Source organism: Lupinus angustifolius, chromosome LG09 (genome assembly GCF_001865875.1).
Source record: "Lupinus angustifolius cultivar Tanjil chromosome LG09, LupAngTanjil_v1.0, whole genome shotgun sequence".
In the NCBI taxonomy this organism is placed as follows: Eukaryota; Viridiplantae; Streptophyta; class Magnoliopsida; order Fabales; family Fabaceae; genus Lupinus; species Lupinus angustifolius.
This window is the reverse complement of record NC_032017.1, coordinates 17709267-17728363: the sequence shown is the minus strand read 5'-3', so window position 1 is coordinate 17728363 and position 19097 is coordinate 17709267. Positions and strand designations below refer to the sequence as shown.

At 35.5% G+C, this 19097-nt stretch overlaps 4 protein-coding genes across 9 annotated transcripts; 2 read left to right on the top strand and 2 right to left on the bottom strand.

Annotated features, from left to right (window-relative positions):
- LOC109356680 (DNA-directed RNA polymerase III subunit RPC6-like) lies at positions 564-2275 on the top strand. Of its 2 annotated transcripts, none has more exons than XM_019600148.1 (2): positions 564-1480; positions 2053-2275. In XM_019600148.1, the coding sequence occupies exon 1, from the start codon at positions 745-747 to the stop codon at positions 1450-1452; it is 708 nt and encodes a 235-aa protein (XP_019455693.1). In that variant the 5' UTR covers positions 564-744; the 3' UTR covers positions 1453-1480; positions 2053-2275. The 2 variants fall into 2 exon arrangements, with proteins under 2 accessions (XP_019455693.1, XP_019455694.1); XM_019600149.1 differs by lacking the exon at positions 2053-2275 and having other exon boundaries at positions 595-655; positions 716-1553.
- On the bottom strand, positions 3136-4808 carry LOC109356681 (PHD finger-like domain-containing protein 5B). 2 transcript variants are annotated; one of them, XM_019600151.1, is made up of 2 exons: positions 4716-4808; positions 3136-3526 (listed from the first exon to the last, which is right to left on the bottom strand). In XM_019600151.1, exon 2 carries the CDS (start codon positions 3512-3514, stop codon positions 3182-3184), a length of 333 nt encoding a protein of 110 aa, XP_019455696.1. In that variant the 5' UTR covers positions 3515-3526; positions 4716-4808; the 3' UTR covers positions 3136-3181. The 2 variants fall into 2 exon arrangements, with proteins under 2 accessions (XP_019455696.1, XP_019455697.1); XM_019600152.1 differs by having other exon boundaries at positions 3136-3543; positions 4716-4800.
- On the top strand, positions 5487-12873 carry LOC109356679. 2 transcript variants are annotated; one of them, XM_019600147.1, is made up of 13 exons: positions 5487-5730; positions 6658-6727; positions 6804-6868; positions 6969-7037; positions 7491-7571; positions 8071-8232; positions 8323-8421; positions 8494-9890; positions 10234-10454; positions 10537-10685; positions 11309-11347; positions 11436-12500; positions 12540-12873. In XM_019600147.1, the coding sequence occupies exons 1-13, from the start codon at positions 5608-5610 to the stop codon at positions 12867-12869; spliced, it is 3870 nt and encodes a 1289-aa protein (XP_019455692.1). In that variant the 5' UTR covers positions 5487-5607; the 3' UTR covers positions 12870-12873. The 2 variants fall into 2 exon arrangements, with proteins under 2 accessions (XP_019455692.1, XP_019455691.1); XM_019600146.1 differs by having other exon boundaries at positions 11436-12873.
- On the bottom strand, positions 13838-18352 carry LOC109355741 (25.3 kDa vesicle transport protein-like). Of its 3 annotated transcripts, none has more exons than XM_019598944.1 (6): positions 18209-18352; positions 17304-17556; positions 16288-16448; positions 16052-16198; positions 15330-15406; positions 13838-14334 (listed from the first exon to the last, which is right to left on the bottom strand). In XM_019598944.1, the coding sequence occupies exons 2-6, from the start codon at positions 17489-17491 to the stop codon at positions 14251-14253; spliced, it is 657 nt and encodes a 218-aa protein (XP_019454489.1). In that variant the 5' UTR covers positions 17492-17556; positions 18209-18352; the 3' UTR covers positions 13838-14250. The 3 variants fall into 3 exon arrangements, with proteins under 3 accessions (XP_019454489.1, XP_019454488.1, XP_019454490.1); XM_019598943.1 differs by having other exon boundaries at positions 17304-17533; XM_019598945.1 differs by having other exon boundaries at positions 17304-17526.

The window sequence follows — 19097 nt, the reverse complement described above, 5'->3', positions numbered from 1 at the left end:
GATTGAGTCATTGAGTTTATGACTAGGTTTGAATTAAAAAATAAATGTAATCAATATTTTGGGTCATATAAGAGATAAACATGACCCAATCTGACACATCTCATGATCACTCATTTATCATATTATAACTATGTGTATACAATTATGTACAAAATAATGACTTATATTTGGTTAAAAACATCATTGTTTCTCTAATTTTTCATAGTATATATGTGATTAACAATATAAATATTATATATCACTTCATAATTCAAAATTACATATCTATAATAATAAATAATATTAAAAATATTTTATCTAAAATATATGTATGTATTATACTTAATCAGATTCAGGTTAAAAAGTTGATTCACCAAACATTCGAGGTCGAATTAGCTTCAAATCCAAGACCAAATTTTGGTTCAAAAATAATACAACATATATTTCGGGTGAAGTAAGAGAGAAGTTTTATCTGACTCATGCTCACCCATTTCTATATATATATATATATATATATATATATATATATGAGGACTCTTAAGAAAATTGAAATGAAAAAAATAAATAAAGATTGCATATTCTAAGTTATTGAATATTAGGCCCATCATCACTGATTCACTTCCTCCAACTTCCCCCACTCTGAAACCCTACTCCAATCCCTAATCGCCATTGCTCTATTGGTAGCAGCAACAACAGCGATAAGAACCAACACACTCGTTCCAATCAGGTATTTCCCATTTCTTCAACAATTCCTTACACTCTACAATGAATGGAGGTAACAAACGGAAGCGCCAAGACATGGCCTTGGCTGTTTCAGATTCTCTCTCAAACGAAGAGAGAATCGTTTACAACATTATCCGTTCAAAGGAAAACATGGGTATATGGAGTGGTGACATCAAAAGAGAAACCACAATCCCAGAAAACATTTTCAAGAAAGCACTCAAGTCACTTGAAGCCAAGCAATTCATCAAACAGGTTGTGAACATTCAGAACAAAGCCAGAAAACTTTTCATGGCCACTGAGTTCCAACCCTCTAAGGAGATCACTGGTGGGGATTGGTACAGTGATGGAAAACTCGACATCGAATTCATTGACACACTCAAGCAGCTATCTTTGGGGTACCTTTCTAGGCAGAAGGTTGCAACAGTTGATATGGTTTTGAAGTTTTTCAAGGAGTCCGGGGCGTTTACGGTTGATGTTAGTAATCAGAATTTGGAGGAGATTTTGAAGACTTTGGTTTTGGATGATAAGGTTTCTGAGGTGAAGAGTACTGGGTTTGATGATTTTGCTGGTGTTCCTCTTGGTAGAGTTTGTTATAGAATCAAGAGTAAGGTTGGTGGTGTTAGAGAAGAAAAAGTGGGTGCTATGGCTTCTATTCCTTGTGGAGTTTGTCCAAGGATTAATTTTTGTACACCCGATGGTGTTGTTTCTCCCAAAAATTGTGTCTATTATGATAAATGGTTGGATTTCTGAATCAGTCATACACCAAATCTCTGTTCAGTTGTGATTTTCAGTATGACATTACTATGTTGAGTTTCATCTTATTACCATTGTCTTTACGTTTTTTCTTTTGATTTTATTGCTCAGTAAGTTAGTACTACACATCGAAGATATATACATAAGCAAGGATCATAAATAGCGTTTTAAAGTGCCTTGTTAGTTCTTATCTCTTGTTTCACTCTTCAGCATCATTTGGTTACTTCTAATGTGTGTGTGTTGATATTGTAAAGGGAATAAGAATTTTGTTGTGATTCACATAGGTCTGCATTTTGCTTGTGTTACTTTATATGCATTAGCTAGACTTAAAACTTAAGAACATGCTGAGTTTTGCTTTCCCCTAGGATGACATTTATAACATCTCACCATCCCGGAGGACAGTAAAACTCGGCGTTCTAGAAGTATAAGCCTTTGTGAAATTATAATTACACTAGCAAAAGGCAATGAAGGTGCTCTAAAAAAATTAGGACCAAACTCAATTTTAAGATACTAGTTACATGCATGTGTAGCCAGTAGTCTTGTTAAGAAGTATTCTTACTTTTGTTTTGGGACCATCCCTTCTTCTGTTGTTGACAGATATGTAAGAATGAATATGTAGAAAGAATGAAAGAATCTAAAGAAGGGTAACTCATGTTGTTTCAGTACTGTGCTAGTCCCCAGAAATTAAACCTTGGTGACTTTGTTGCAGTGGAAGAATATTTATTCGTGTGTGCAGAACATACATTACAGTTCTTTTGTGGTGTTCCTATTTGTTGGATGGTTGAGTTGTAATTGTAGCCCTTGATTTCATTACAATATCTTTTATGTGCATAAATTCCATTTTTATATATTGAAGAACATGGTCAGACAGGGCATTGAGTCTGTTCATATCATCTTTTCTATCACTTACACTTTCCCTCTGTACTCTATACTCTTCAATTTCTAGAAATACATTGTCAAACCATCACATACCTCATTTCACTTTTCCATATTTATATGCCATCGCTTTCATCATTCACTCAATCTTATTATTCTGCCCATTGACCCATTTTGTTGCTATGTTTGTTCTCTCATGTCATTTCATTTTGTTGCTATACCTCATTGTTGCTTTTTGAAGAGAAAGCAATGGCCAATTGCAAATAAGAACACATTCCAGCATGATTCCACTGTTAACAATTCATTATTCGTTAGCCCATTTATTGTTAGTCCACATATCAAGGCATTAAGGAACACAAGTTTTAATATTTTGAAACCAGTAATTCAAATTGCTACTTGTTAAAATAACTTCATCTAATTTCACTATAAAAGCTAGCTCACAAGAAACTATTACCTAAGCCATGACTGAGAATATCTTGAGTGTAAGTGTGCAAGAATAGATATCTATGGATGCAAGATCAAGACAAGAGACTCTAATACAATGTTTAAATAACGAGGACCAACTTCACCCTAAAAGTTAGCTCATTCGGTAGAGTTGCCAAAATCGTAATATAACACTAAACAATACAAACACATAATCAAGTTCACCTCAAGGCGAAGGCAACAGGAAAAACAAAAAATATGAAGGCGAGAACAAATAGTTGCTAACAAAAAAAGCATAGTTTTGATACTCCCACCCTATGTTCAGTACTGAGCAAGTCATGCAGTTACATTATCAATAATTTTTTCAGATAATAGTCTACCAGAACAAAGTCTCGATTCCATTGCTCCGATATGAGTAAGACACAAATCATCTTTTCTTAAAGCCATACTTTTTGCGTTCATAGAATAGATCGGTTTTGGCACTCCCTAAGTTAACAATTTTGGGGCAACCATCCCTATCTTTCTCCTGCTGTGTGCATTCCTTACAATAGTAGGCATCAGATATTCCTACTCCTCCACATATGACACATCGACCCTGAAATGATCCATAGTTGCATTCATCGCAAACCCGAACAAGTGTACATGGGCGCACATAAGAATCACAAATCACACACTTGCCATCACATTTCTCACAAAGTCGTCCAATTGCAATTCCCGGCTGCTTCCTGCACATAATCAAATCAGGATGGTGCTTGGCCATATTTTCAACAATCTGCTAGGTCTTATAGTCTGCAAGTACTGTACACAATTGAAAGTTGGACAACAAATAAAGTAAATCAGTAAAACACTAATTCTAGCAAGATGAAGAATAGCACACAATTGTGAAGCAAAATATGTTGAGACAGCTTCATTGTTACCATATTAACTAATGTGCCTACAAATATGCAAAAAACACTGAAATCTATTTCAATCATGGGATCAATAGCATATTCTTCGCATAAGCTACAGCACAATCTTGATGTATCTATGAGTATGCAATGGATTCTGGTAGTGAGAAGGCCAAATACTAATGTCTCAGTCCTATAAAACAGAGAAAACTTGAACTACAAAGCCTATGAAGTGGTTAGCAAAGCTTTGCCTCATAAGAATGAAGTAGTTGGCTACCATAGCTTGCACCATATATCTCACACACACAGAGCAAATGTAAAACTCTGGTACAGTCTTCCAAATGATGGATACAACATTTACTAATTCTGTCTAATGATTGAATTTGAAGTGTCCTACACATAACATAAACATACTCACTAGTTTAACTACTGAAAGTCTGAGACTGTCACATTAATTAGCCACCATTTTAGATTGTTTGGCATAATCCAGAATGCAACAAGAACCTCACCGTATTTTGTAGTTATGGATTCCTACCAACAACTTTCACAATGTACAAAAGGAATTAAGTAAAGGAAGGTTCCATAGGCCTAAGAGGATGAAAACTTGAAGACTCTTATTATCAACAAAGTATGTGAATAACAATCACCCTTATTCCATCGAGAAAAAAACAATCAGCCTTATATTTACACTGCGCTCCATCATCTACCATTCATCTTTAATTTTCCAAATAAAGAGTGGACGATGCACTGATTGTGCATGATTCTTTACAGAATGCATCAATATTACACTCTAATATTAATACTACTAATTTGTATTTAATCCAAATCCAAAAAAAGGAATGACTAGTACCAGTTAAGACCCTAATACAGAATAATTACCAAAACCCTTTAACCCACTGAAGACTATTAACAGTTGCAACACCCAAAAATCAAAACTTTTCACTCATAGAAAACAGGGTCATCTTGATTCACAGAAGAGTGGAAAAGAAAATAGAATAATTATGGAAATTTATATTACTCATCACATAAGAAAAGAAAATCAAAACTAAAAAGGAGAAAAATAACTGAGCTAACCTGTGCTGAGAATAGGAGTGGTGCGTTGAAAAATGGCCCTTAACTTGAGTTCAGAAGAAGAAAGACAGAGAGAATGTGAAGTGAGAGAAAAAAAAAAGCATATAATAGAAGAAAATGAAGGGAAATAAATCACCACAATGTTTGTAGTGATGCGCTCTCTGTTATTTTATGATCGATTCTCCTTAACCGATTTTCAAAATATCAATTGTAATAAATCAAAAGCTATTTCGTATTTAGCTTTTAGTTTGAAAATTGATTTTAAATTGTTTGAATGCAACATTGAAAGGAGGATATTTTCTCATGGAATTGCAATGGTATATAAAAAGAGAAAATATTGACTTTTCTATTTATTATAAACTATTTGTGTCAAAAATAATGAAATTAAGAAAAACATATAATAATCATAAATTTTTTGTTTTGAAGAAAAATTCAATTTATAATTCTTTTGAAGTGAAAAAATCATTGGTATTTATCTTGAAGATTGAAAAAATTATCGGTGTTTATCTTGAAGATGAAAAAAATGATTGGTGTTTATGTTGGAAGTGAAAAAAAAAATCACTTTTTGGAGAATCCTTGATAAATTACCTTCAAGGAGAAAAAATATGATAATTAAATCTATTTGTTTTTGATGGATTATTAAATAAATATAAATATAACAAAACAATGCATATTTCGTGTACAGCACGGGATAGGGTTCATTGTGAATAAAGAAGGAAAACGATAAAATCTTCAGAAGAAAAAAAAACGCTTTTTTTGGAAACCCAAGCACAGGTATAACAAGAGAAGAAAATTGAAGTGACAGGGCGCAAGAACACGAACACAAATCTCTTTCTTCTCTCTTCTGTGTTAATTTCTAGGGTTTTGTGTTCTCCCAAATCCAAAGAAAATTGTGATGGTGGTGTCCTTTAAGGTGTCAAAAAATGGCACCAGGTATCGCCCCAAGCCTCTTTCTCTTCCTCTTCCACATGACAGTGGTGAATCACAAAATTCAAAGTCCAATTCACGAGTGCCCCAGGTAATAAATCTGTTCCAATTCAGCTATTTGACTTCAATTTCACCACAATTGAATTGTGGGTTTTGCTCTTTGATTTCAAAAGTTTCTGACTTTGCTGTTACATGCATGATATTGTTGTTTAGAGAGAGAGTTATGAATGGTAAATTTGGGATCTTAACTGTGTTGAAGCTTCGGTTTTTACTATTGAAGGTTGTACCAATATTATTTTCTGTGTGACTAAGATTATGACACAGCATAGTATGCTAGATTCGATAGGGAAGTTATGAGGAGGAAGCCAGATGTGAGGTCTGATATTTATAAAAAAAGATTTATTTTCATGTTGAAAAGATATTTTCTTATGTCTCTCAAGGTTCTAAACTGGGGCTACAATATTGCGTTTTTAGTAATATTGCAGCGACATTGGCTGCATCTTCCCACACCGCACTTTCCCTCGGAAAGTAACTGCAGCCGAATCCTCAATTAGAACCTTTCACTGATTTTAATTTTAATTTCTAGTTGGAGATTAAACCAAATTTGGAAGATTTGAAAATCATGTGTATTTCTTTGATATTGTGGTAATGTCAGAGTATAAAGGCAGGGAAACATATTGCATCAATCAGTGACATAGGAAGGCCATATACAAATATCCAATTAATTCATACCTTTATTTTTTATTTCCAATAAGAAGGGGATGGGATTTACGATCATTTCAGAATTGAAAAATCCTGGGATTTTCTAAGTTAATTGGTAAATGAGATGATGAGTTTGGGAGCTTGTTATTTGGTTTACAAAGGATGTGTGTCGTACTTGGGCTATATCTTATATTGCAATAAGCTGGCATATTGTCTGTAATTTGACCAACTTCAATCAAAGTATCAATGCAAATGGTGGGAAATGTTCAATATTTTGTATCTAGCTTTGATTGGTTCACATATAATTTTTATACAGGGTGATCTTGTTGAGGCTGGTGAAAACATTGCTCGGGTTCCTAATTCATCTGAAAGTCTGTCATTAATCGGTCAGTCATCAAAGTATATTGGCCCCTTATCTCGTGTATAAATCCTAATTTTTGTGATGCTTTCTTGTTTTGACAGAAGGGGAAGCTTCTTTCACGTTGAACCTGTTCCCAGATGGTTATTCTATTGGAAAACCCATCGAGGTTTGTTAACATAAGCTGAAGTTGAAGGAATCATCTAAAATAAACAATCTTCTAGCTCCTTCTTATATGTTTCTAACTTATTTAATTTATAAATTTTCAGAATGAAGCGAATCAGTCTTTTCCAAAGTTGTTACATCCATATGATAGATCTTCCGAAAGCCTTTTCTTGGTTAGTCTCAGTGTTTCATAATTTTTTTGTTCTTTCAGTTTTAACATTTAATTTTTAAATATTTCAATTATAAGTGACATTCAACACTTTCTACGTGTATAAAGTCTCATACTTGACTACTCGAGATTGGTGGCATGATTCAATTAATTATAAATGACTAGATTAATTGAGCTTCATAGTTTGAGTTGAGCGTGACTGGATTTGAGCCACTCGTTCCATCTATACACCGTATAATACCTAGAAGTTTTTTAGAAGACCATATACCTGGAAGTTGGAAATAGAATAGGGCCATAAACTGTGCTTTTGTATGTGCCCTTTCCTTGGGTGGCTTCAAATTCCTTGTCATATTCACCATCTTACTTTCTGAATTTTCTTATTGTTTTCGGTTTCTCTACTTATGTTAAGCATTCATGTACTGACCCTTCTTATTTCTTTATAATGTTGTATTTGGAGGCCATTGAGTCAGGTCACTTGCCTGGAGATATTCTGGATGACATACCTGCCAAATATATTGATGGGGGACTTATATGTGAGGTGAGCCGTATTTGTTTTTTGTGATGCTTTACTAATAGTAAATTACTATTAAAAGGCTTCTTTAAATTTCCATTTATTTTCTTGTAAAAAATTATAGACTCTTTCTTCTGGGATTTGGTTTGGGATACAACGTTTACTGTTCATAGAGAGTGCCACTGGCACTGGGTAGTGACTAATACTTCATGTGCCTGAGAACCTTTTTCATTTTGACAATTCCTTTTGGGTTTCTTGCCTTTGATTTTGGACAGATTCTTATGCCGCATTTTCTCCATCTTTTTTCTTTACAAGTTGCTTGTTCTTCTTCTTCGCATTTTTTCTGTTCTTTTCTTTTAGCAAGTTGCTCTTCTCCTTTCATATTTTGGTTTCCCTTCTTTTTATACAGCGAGCTTCTCTTGTGCCATGTTGCATTCTTTCTGTGTTCTTCCTTAAACATTTTCCTAATTTTATCACCATTATTATCTACTTCAAATGGTGTTGTATTGATTCTGTAACTTTCCAGGTGCGTGATTATCGAAGATGCTCTTCTGAAAGGGGGGCTGATGTCGTGTCTAATGGTAGTTCTCCTACTATTAATAAAGTGTGCCTCAAGATGTCATTGGAGAATGTTGTGAAGGAAATCCCATCAATCACTGATAAGTCTTGGACATATGGTGATCTAATGGTGAGTATCATTTACCCTGGATGAATACCAATTCCTATACTTATCATTTATTGGGCAATTATGTCACTTATCTATTTACATTAATAACAGGAAGTTGAATCCAAGATTGTGAAAGCATTACAACCAAAACTTCATCTAGACCCTACTCCGAAGTTAGATCGGCTATCTGAAAGTCCAGCTCCCACTAAGGTATAAATAAGATAGCTTGATAAACTTACTATTTGGCCATATGCATCTTAATGATTTAACTCCATGTTGCAGCTCAATTTATGCTTGAGTAATTTGCGGAGAAAGCGACCAAGGCATCTGCCAGAGTTTGCTGTTACTTGTAGTAGTACAAGCCATGGGAAGAAAATATGCGTAGATAGAGTGCCCGAAAGCTCAACTAATAGGTTCTCTGGTTCGGGAACTCCTGCACCTAATGCTATCATGCAGCAGACTATTGAAAACCCAGCGATACAAAATCTTAGTCCAAGCATTGCCACGGGTTTGAGATCCAGGAGTATTTTACCTGATTCTTCTGTCTCAGGCTTTTCCATGATGTCCAATCAATCAGGGTACCAAATTGCAAGCAGAACTCCGAGAAGCGTGCAGGAGCGTGGATCAGTTTCTGCTATTAATTCATCTGCAGCTTCTCCTGCTGTACAGGATATCATGGTTTCATATGCCGATAATGCAAAATCAAATGGCTCTTTTCTTGCAAAAAGGGAGAATCCAGACGGACAAACATCACCTTTATCCAGTATTGCAAAAAGAATGAGGCCAGCTTCAACAGGTATTGATACAATGCAACAGCAGCAAATTGGATCACATGTTGAAGCTCTTCAAGGGTCAGATATGAATTGGCAGAATACACTATTACAACAGCAAGCAATGGTCAGAGGAATTAAGTATGGAAGTGTTGGCATTCAGAAGTTTCCTCAGCAGGTTTTTGAAGGGGGGCTAAATCAAGATACAGGAGCTATTCAGTTTGCTTCTGGTCAGCAGGGAATGGGGATAGTTTCCAGAGAGGAACAGTTTGGAATAGAAAAGTTAGATCCTGCAGAGATAAACCACAATAAAAGTGAGATGGAAATGGATACAAGCAATTTGGACCCTCAACAATTACAGTTTCATCAAAGGTTACCCCAGCATGGATTAATGAGACCTAATTTCTCCCAGTCAACATGGAATAATGTGGGTCCGCATATGGAGAAAGAAGCAAGAAAAGAGGACCAGCTTCAGAAAAGGAAACTAGTACAGAGTCCTCGCTTATCTACTGGGGCATTATATCACTCCCCATTATCTTCAAAATTTGGGGAATTTCCCAGCGGCTCCGTTGGACCAAGTTTTGGACTATCCTCAATGACTAATGCACCTGGACCGTCACAAAAGGAGAAGACAGCAATTTCCTCAGCTCATACTGCTATTGGAACTCCATCTTTGACTTCTAGTGTCAATGATCCTACACAAAGGCAACACCAGGCACACCTAGCTTCTAAACGGAGATCTGATTCCCTTCCGAAAATGCCAGCAATTAGTGGAGTTGGTTCTCCTGCTAGTGTTGGTACTGGCAGCACGAATGCAAATAGTCCCTCACTTGGGACCTCAGCTGTGGTTGATCAAGATCTTCAAATTATGCTTGAAAGGTTCTCAAAAATTGAAACGGTGACAATGAGGTATATGTTTTAAAATTTAAAAACGCATCTCAACATTTTTATTTATTTATAGTTTTACATTTCTGATTTTCCGCAGCATTTTTCTTTATGTACAAGTATGTGGTGGTGAGGGAAGGCTTTTATCAGTATTTTAATCTGCCATTATTTTCCTGCACCCTTGGAGATCAGAACGAAATTTAGAGTGTGCAAATTATTGTCATTTTAATTTTTATTTAGTATGATTTTTTACTTGCTAGCCTTTGCTACCACTTAGGTATGAAGTGGAAGTGTCAGGTTGCTCTGTTTTTAAATTTCATGTAGTCTGTTTTTCTGTTCTTACATATATCATATGGACTTCTACTAGGCATCAACTTAACTTAAAGAAGAACAAGGGTGACGATTATCCCACAAGAAAGCAGGCTACATATTCAACGCAACATTTGGGGGCCTGTCTCTCCAATGCAACAAATAATGATGGAATCATAGATGAGACAAGTTCGTTGTCGAAGTCGCTCATGGGTGGCAGTATGAACGTGTGCAAAATGAGACACTTAAGTTTCTTTTTTCCGGAGCGTGTAGTTCAAGGTTTATTGAAATTTGTACTCAGTCTTTTGTTCTTGCCAATATAAAGTTTTTTCCTTGTCTAAAATTCTATTTTCTTCTGCAGGAAATGTTGTTTCTATAGTTCCTAGGTTGCGAACTAGGATGATAATGTCCGAGAAGCCATCTGATGGTACTGTGGCTATGCATTATGGAGACATTGATGATGGTGATTTTGTAGCTGCAGAGGATCATCTCCCCACATTACCCAATACTGTAAGTTTCATGGCAGAGATAATTGTTTTTGTTATCCATATTAAGTATTTCATCTGAATTTAGTAGTAGCCAATATGCTTCAATGATTTTAGCTGTTATTCACCTTATGCCATATTATCATCTGTTAAACCACTCAGATAGTCATTTCCCATCTATATTTATCATAGGTTCTCTTCTTTTTTCATCACCCTGTTAAATCTTGTGCCTTTGAGGCCCTTTTTGCAGGATCCTTTGCCATTTTATCCCATATGCTGCTATCTCTTCCATTTCTTTCATGTTTAATGTGGCCGCATGTTACTGTCATTATCTACTCTGACTGTCATTTCCCTGACATGATCGTCTTGTTTATCATCCACCCACTCCGTTTTGTCCTATGGCACAATTTTGATCCCTATTGTTATTGTGGTTCGGAAATAGTTTTTGTGTAGATATTTCCTTAATTTCTCAGCATTGACTTGGTGTTTTAGTCACTGTTGACCACGAAATTACTATTTTTATTAGAAGTTAATGAACTATGAAGGTTGTAATAGCACAGACATTTGAATTTCCTACCATTGAGATATGATTTAAGGTAGTTTTTGCAAGTTTATTGCTCTGACTTATTTTGCTAATTTGTGAATCAGCATGCTGCGGATTTGCTTGCAAACCAGTTCTGCTCATTGGTACGTTTATCTATCTGATGTAGAACCATATGAAGGACATGTCTTTGTCAATTTGTTTTTTCTTAATAGTTTAATCTGCCGACTGTAGATGGCACACGAAGGATATGTGAAGGAAGATGACCGAATCCAAGTCAAACCAACCCGGGTTAACCTTCCATCAGACAGTCAAGCTAGTCTCCCTCCTAATAACTCTATAGGTGAACTGCAACAGTATGGAGAACAATTCCCGGATCAATCACCGTATGAAATTGCAAAAGCAGCTAGTGGCAGTAATGCTTCTTTAAACTTACCAGAGAATCTTGTAGCAAACCAGAGGATGTTGCCACCTGGAAACCCTCAGGCCTTCCAGATGTCTCAAGGACTTCTCTCTGGTGTATCAATGGCTTCGAGGCCACATCAACTGGATTCACAACAAGCAAGACAGCAACAACAGCAGATGCAACAGAATCAATCCAATCTCATTCAACAGCAGAATCCCCTCCAGAGATCTATGATGCTTGGGCAGAATCAGCTTTCACACGTAAACGCAGTTGGTCATAACTCCAATATTCCATTGGGTAACATGCTCAACAACTCTTCACCTCTACAGCTTCAGATGTTACAGCAGCAGCAACAAACGCAGCCACAAATGCAGAGGAAAATGATGATGGGTCTTGGAACGTCTGTGGGTATGGGCAATCTGAGAAATAGCATCGTTGGGCTTGGCCCGATGGGCAATCCTATTGGAATGGGGGCTGCAAGAGGAATACCTGGATCTGGAATCTCAACACCAATGATGTCAATGTCTGGCATGGGAAGTATGGGTCAGAACCCAATTGATCTTAGCCAGGCTTCAAATATTACTAATGCATTAAACCAACAACTTAGGTCCGGGACCATAACTCAATCGCAGGCTGAATTATTGCTATCAAGGATTAGAATGGCACAGAATCGTGGAAGCATGTTAGGATCACCTCAGTCTAGCATAGCTGGCATGTCTGGGGCCAGGCAAATGCACTCTGCTTCTGCTGGTCTTTCAATATTGGGTCAGTCTACGAATAGGGCTAATATTCATACACTGCAGAGGGAAATTGGACCTATGGGTCCACCAAAGTTGATGAGCCATTATATGAATCAGCAGCAGCAACAGCAAAATCAACAGCAGTTGCAATTACAGCAGCATTTACAACAGCAGTTGCAGCAGAAATTACAGCAGCAGCAACAACAGCAAGAAACAACTTCACAATTGAAGGCAGTTGTTTCGTCCCCACAGGTGGGGTCACCATCTACAATGGGAGTTCCACCACTGAACCAACAAGCACATCAGCAAGCAAGCCCTCAGCAGATGAGTCAACGAATGCCGATGAGCCCACAGATGAGTTCAGGGGCAATCCATGCCACTATGAGTGCTGGTAATCCCGAAGCTTGTCCAGCAAGTCCACAGTTGAGCTCTCAGACCTTAGGCTCAGTTAATAGCATAACAAACTCTTCTATGGACATGCAAGGTGTCAACAAGAGCAATCCTGTCAGCAATTCACAATGATGTTGATAAAGCCTAAATGGTCCTGGATCATGCCTATGTCACCAAATAGTTGGAAACTGTGTTCAAGTTAATGGTGTTGAATAGTGAAGCTCCAAAATCAGCTATAAATGACTGAGTCTTAAAGGGATGATATTTAAAATAAAAACAAAGCATATAGTGTATATTGGGGAATTAATACTCTGCTTTGCAACTTCAGAAGGAACCCACATGCCTTTTGTCAAATTGTAATTAGTTCCTTGTTTTCCCTCTGCATTCATTGAAACTAGTCAATTAGCATTTTCATGAAAGGGAAAACTATATGGGTAAAGCTGCTAGTGAACATTAGAGCAATTTTTGGGATATTTAGGCCAAGATTGGCACATACCAATGGATATCTTTTGTTGAGAAGTAGGAGTATAGTTTATTATTAATTCCAATGTTTTGGTCTTGTTGTAAATAAACAAGTGGATTCATGGCTTTGATTTGCAATGAAAGTAAGCGTAGCCGTATATGCGAAATTCTTGATACTAAATAAAGAACGCATCAGTGCTCTACCTGTAGTTTGTAATCATACAGATTTAGTGGATGTTGAGCTAAATTAATTGCCAAGGTAATCAAGTTGATGGTTTCCTAAATGGGAGCACTCAAAAAGTGTGATATTTCATGTCATTTAGGATACTTGTTATTATGATATTTGAGAACAATCAATATGTATCATGAGATCTTAATTGAATGATAAAGATTATAAGAAATGGTTATATAATCAATAATTAACTTTTAATCATAATTATTCATGTATAGTTGTAAGACAAAATTTTTCTCATGGTTTTAGATATGATAACTGTTCTCATAAGAGAGTCAGTCTCTCAAAAAGGTTTGATTATGAACTAGTTTAAACTAAACGTACATATGTCAAAGTGAAATCTAAAAATGAAATTAAACTGTTTACCAATCTATGATCAAGCATTTCAAATATCACGCTCCTGATTAAACTGCCCATATAAAACTTAATTCTACCTCAGCAGAAACTCCATCTGTAACAATATATATATATATATATATATATATAGGTGGTCAAATATATGCCACTGAAGCAATAACCCTAAAAATAATGGGAAGGAGAGCAAATGTCTACAGCCATCCCTAAGGACATCAAGTTTTCTCATATCTTGGCTCCTCACAAAAGAGGTAAGTTGTTCCTATTCCAGAATGCCTGATCCAGCTATGTTCGAATGTAATGGAGGATATTCACATTTTCTAAACCAAAATTGTACATAAAAAGTAGACATCATTCATGCATATAGGGTTCCCCTGAATCTCTGCAAATCTGGATAGTGATGTGAGAAAAGCAAGAAGCTATAGCAGCAAAGTCTCAGGTTTAAATGTCATATAATGAGCTTGATCACCAAATTTTGTTTTTGAGCCAGAAAAGTACAAAAACAACTCCCAAAACAATAGCAACAGGGGCCCACTTCCGAATCAGAGCCTACAGCAAATATTTCATTTTAAATTATATATCTCCAATACTGAGTATAGCTACAATCCAAATACTAGACGGTCATATACTTATATTTAGGTAGACAGATATAGTCACATACATACTGTAAACTTACATGAACTTAAGGATATGTTTAAGAGTTGGTTTTTGGAGAGTAGTAAATGGAAAGGAAAGACTTGAGAGATATAAAATACACTTGTAAGATAGTCTCAACTCTCAAGCCTTCCTTTTCCATTCCTCCCCTCTACAAAACTACCCGTGAACAGATTTCAAACGGGATATAGGATTTTGTATACAATGATCAAATTGACAGAAAGGGGACTCATTAAATCAAAGATAGTCATAAGAAATATTGCTAACCCCGCATGTACAAGCCCCAGGCAAACTTATTATATTCACCTATACATTATATGCAGGCATGGGCGATCCATGTTCCTAAATTTTAACAAATAGAAAGACCAAAATTGATCCGGTGCGTCATTTGATGATAACCCATCTGGTTATAACTGTATCTGACAACCAAATGCTACAAATTAACAACAGAGTAGACATAAACCAAAACCAGAACGAAAAAAGTTTGGATCTCAGATACAATGCAAGAGTGGAACATTTTAAACTAACAAACAAAGTCTCAGATTTATAACACAGAACCTTTCTCATCTTTATATTACAGCTAGGTAATGGAAAGTGCCACAGTCATACAGTAGACAAAATTCATATTTCAAATCCATCTAATGATATTTCAGAGAAGGACAATATAAAATGTATAAATTATATAGCTGCTCTAAAGACAGAATCTGCACATCGCATGCTTCTATGTAAACTACAAAAGCAAAGAGTAGCAAAAACTATTTACAACTACACGAAGATACTTCCTAGAGACCAAAACCAAATTAGCTTGCATCAACATGTAAATGAATATAGAAGCCTACACTACCAAAAAACTTTAAATATCATGTGCTTGATGCAGCAAAATGACTAACCTGTCGATTCAAATCTCTAGCCTTATCAGCATAAATGCGAGATTCTGATGATAACCGACTGGACATTTGGCTGACCTCTGCATATTAAAATTTGGAATAAAATATAGCACATAAATTTTGAAGGTAAGGCTGTGAAGTTTAATAACAAATGCTGGCCGCAACTCGAGAGAAAACTAATAAAGATTTGAATCAACAACACTAATAATACAAACAGTCATAGCAACACAGAACCTTGGACTACGCTAACCATGGCATCTTTTTTCTTTTAAAGCAAAGTGTCCGACAAGGGTATCAAACTCAAATATCATTTGCACTTAATTTACTAGCAAGACCAACCAATCAAAGAGACAAATGTATGCCAACAAGGACGGTTCCAGAAAACATCAAGGCAAAGGGGGTATATATGTCTACAAAATGCTTTTGAAAAGATTGTTTGTATAAAAAACAATTGTTACATATTAAATTAAAATATATTGAGGGGGTGAGCACCCACATTTGCCCCCTCTGGATCTGTGCCTGTATGCGAATCACTTTGACATACAACTCCAAATACTTCCATTCTAAAATAAAAATAACTAAATGCATAGTAGAGGCCTAACCTTCATATTCTATTCTAATCAACAAGATCTGCGAATATGAATTTTGATGATGCAGGACAAGAAATCAGAAGAAGACAAAATGCTAAAACTAAAATTATTCAGGAAGCACAAGAAATATCTTACGGTCCAACTGTTCACCAACACCAAGAACTTCCTGCACATTTCGAGTCATTATCTGATGGACTTCATAGAGTTCATCATTCAACTTTGCAATATTGCGCTGAGTGTGGGTATCCTGGTAAAGTTTCTTTGTTTTCTGCATAAATGTGTCTTTTAAACATTTAAAAGAGAAAAAAGGCAGATTAAACACCAGAGGAAAACAACAAATGGAATATGCTAGTACAGAAACTGATATCTACCAAACTTGATGAAGGCATATGGTCTGGCAGCAGTTTCAATTTGAGACCCATTAACGCGCTCAAACTCATTCCTGAGCTCTTCAAGATATTGATAAGCTAGCTTCTTAGGGTATGCACGATCACACATTGTCAAGTAGCAGACACGTCCTTCTATAATATAACTAAAATTTTGTCAAGGACACTTTAGGCTATGAAACTCTTCCAAATAAAATTGTTGAGTAAAAGAAACCATGACGAAATGTAATATATACATACATATATATACATAAACCATAGGATTCAAGCGAGTTGGATAAAATGACAGAACGCTTTAGTTATCATATGTAATAAAAAGGACTACTCAAGCTAAAGGGGAAGTTTTATAGCATATCTATAAGACCTTCAATGTTATATGAGATTGAATGTTGGGCAGTAAAATGTTGACAAGAGAATAAATTTCATGAAGCAGAAATGAGAATATTGTGTTGGATGAGTAGACACACTAGACAAGATAAGATTAAAATGAATGTATCGGAAGAAAGTTAGAGTAACTCCTATTGTAGAAAAGATGGAAGAATCACATCTTAGGTGGTTTGGACTTGTGTGGAGGAGACCGGTAGAAGTCCTCGTGAGGAGAGTAGATCAAATGGATGTTAGTCCAATTCCTATAAGACCTTCAATCATAAGAAAACAAAAACAGACAAGCAGTATCTTCTAATGTAAAAACCAAAATATTTGCAGTTATAAATATAAAAGGATACATCTGAATAAATAAAATGATGTGATTACCCAGGCAAACATATCGTGTCTTTGGACGGGAAGCCTAATAAAAGCGCATTTCTAATTAAAAAAATTGCTTGCTATTGTACATGTTATCATTATTAACTCTCAAACAATTATTATTACTCATGATTATTGTTACACTAGTTACTAGTTGTACCGAACACTATAATAGCAGAGAAAGCAGGAAAACCAAAACAATATGTATACTACCAACCACCACAGAACAATTATGGGACATATACGAAGAAGGATACTGGAAAACATAAGGACCAGTTTCAATGGACATCCTCGACGCCTCATTATGTCCTCTTGAGAGATTCTTAAACAAGGCCTTCACTTGCTGTTTGTAAAATTCCGCATCTTTAATATCACGACCATCATCCAGTCCTTCAGCTAGTGGAAGACCATCCGTAACACGAGCAATCATAGTCAACTTCACCATCTTTCTTAATTCACAATCTCTCTCTCAGTCTACAACTTTACACTGCAACACCAATCCAAAAGACAGTAACAAACCAGATTTGATAAGATTGATACCAAATTAAATGCACAAAAGACAAACAATATTTTCCTTTACTTTCCTCCATTCATTAATTAACTAAGGTACTGAAAATACTCAATAATCAAGAAGTTAACGTCTCATACTATAGCAAGTAGCATCGGATAGCCTCTAATTATTATACCATAGTGTTTAGCTTAGTTAGAACAGTCACTATCAGCAATCAGAAAATGCCAACTTTGAACAATTCCAAATTCCTTTCCCCCTTCTTTGGATAGAAATACACAGTTCAAAAGTTATTTTTCAAAATGTTAGTATTAAATACAAATAGTATAAACAAGGCGTCATTGAAAAGTGGAAAAAAATACTTATCATATAAAAAACTCATGAATATACGGTAAATCAGCGTATTTCGGCAATTTAGCAAAAACATCGTCGTTACTTTTATCATTTACTAGCTAGATGTGAAAGATCTGATGAATCGTGATGAGGAAACCTAATCAGAGTTCAATTTACGTAATTAAGATCTTGCACGCTTAAATTGACGAAATTGGAACTAGGCACAACAGAGACATTAGTTTTATTTTTAAATTCGAGAACAAAAGGAGATTATGGCTACGAGTAAAGGAATGATGAAGAAAGAGGGAATGGCGGAGAAACCTGAGAAAGAAGAAGGAATGTGTTGCCGGAGCTGCCGCAATATGGGCGGCGTGTAAATGTTGCTTCGGTTCTATGAAATGAAAATGGCATGTGAGAACTTGGGCCTTTTGCTACGTCGTTTTGAAGAAATGAACATTGTTATTTTTTTTGGTATTAAAATGAATGTTGTTAGAAAAAAATGTATTTGATAAGTTTATACATAATCACTTTTCATTGTATCTTTCATCATTCATGTTTAATTATCATTATTTCTTTAAAAAACAAAAAAAAAGTAATAATAAATTAACTATATATAAATTTTACATTGACACTGCATAGATATTACATTCTTCCTATGCACTAAGAGAAACTTTGACCATTATAAATGATTTTAAAGTTTAGGTTATTTTATACCTTGGGTGAGTAATTTTTTATGGCATTTGGTACATCTTACTTTTACTTTCAACACAGCAACCATGATCACCACAGAAATCCTCTATTTGGTTGCCAAACTTCAACAATAGCACATAAACATAGCTCGTTTATAAGAAAACAATAAGTTGAACCACCCTCCTCCTTACCAAAGCAAATAGTTGCCAACCAAAGTATGCAACCAAGTAAGACTTTTTAATCATATTAACTTACATGTTACCTTTTCTATATATATAATGGTTATGTTCATCCCTATTATGCCACATCTTCAATATACTCAATACTCAACCCTATAAGCCATTATGTATACAATGAAACTAATTTATGTTCACGAAATCACCAAAAAAAGAATTGAGGAGATTAAGCCTTGCTGGAGAAGCAGGGCACATGCTTAGTTTAGTATTATGTAATTTTCGAGCATGTGCCCTGCTTCTCCAACATGGATTCTTTCTCATACTTCTATCATATTGGCCGTGTG

What these genes read in the sequence shown, in the direction of transcription:
- LOC109356681 (XM_019600151.1), bottom strand. Translation starts at nt 3,514, where the DNA reads ATGGCCAAGCACCATCCTGATTTGATTATGTGCAGGAAGCAGCCGGGA.
- LOC109355741 (XM_019598944.1), bottom strand. Translation starts at nt 17,491, where the DNA reads ATGGTGAAGTTGACTATGATTGCTCGTGTTACGGATGGTCTTCCACTA. An exon ending in ATATGCCTTCATCAAGTTTG is followed by an intron (nt 16,199 to 16,287) that starts GTAGATATCAGT and finishes AATGTTTAAAAG; the next exon opens with ACACATTTATGCAGAAAACA. An exon ending in CTAGAGATTTGAATCGACAG is followed by an intron (nt 14,335 to 15,329) that starts GTTAGTCATTTT and finishes TATTTGCTGTAG; the next exon opens with GCTCTGATTCGGAAGTGGGC.
- LOC109356679 (XM_019600146.1), top strand. Translation starts at nt 5,608, where the DNA reads ATGGTGGTGTCCTTTAAGGTGTCAAAAAATGGCACCAGGTATCGCCCC. An exon ending in TCCGGAGCGTGTAGTTCAAG is followed by an intron (nt 10,455 to 10,536) that starts GTTTATTGAAAT and finishes TTTCTTCTGCAG; the next exon opens with GAAATGTTGTTTCTATAGTT. An exon ending in TCCCCACATTACCCAATACT is followed by an intron (nt 10,686 to 11,308) that starts GTAAGTTTCATG and finishes TTTGTGAATCAG; the next exon opens with CATGCTGCGGATTTGCTTGC.
- LOC109356680 (XM_019600148.1), top strand. Translation starts at nt 745, where the DNA reads ATGAATGGAGGTAACAAACGGAAGCGCCAAGACATGGCCTTGGCTGTT.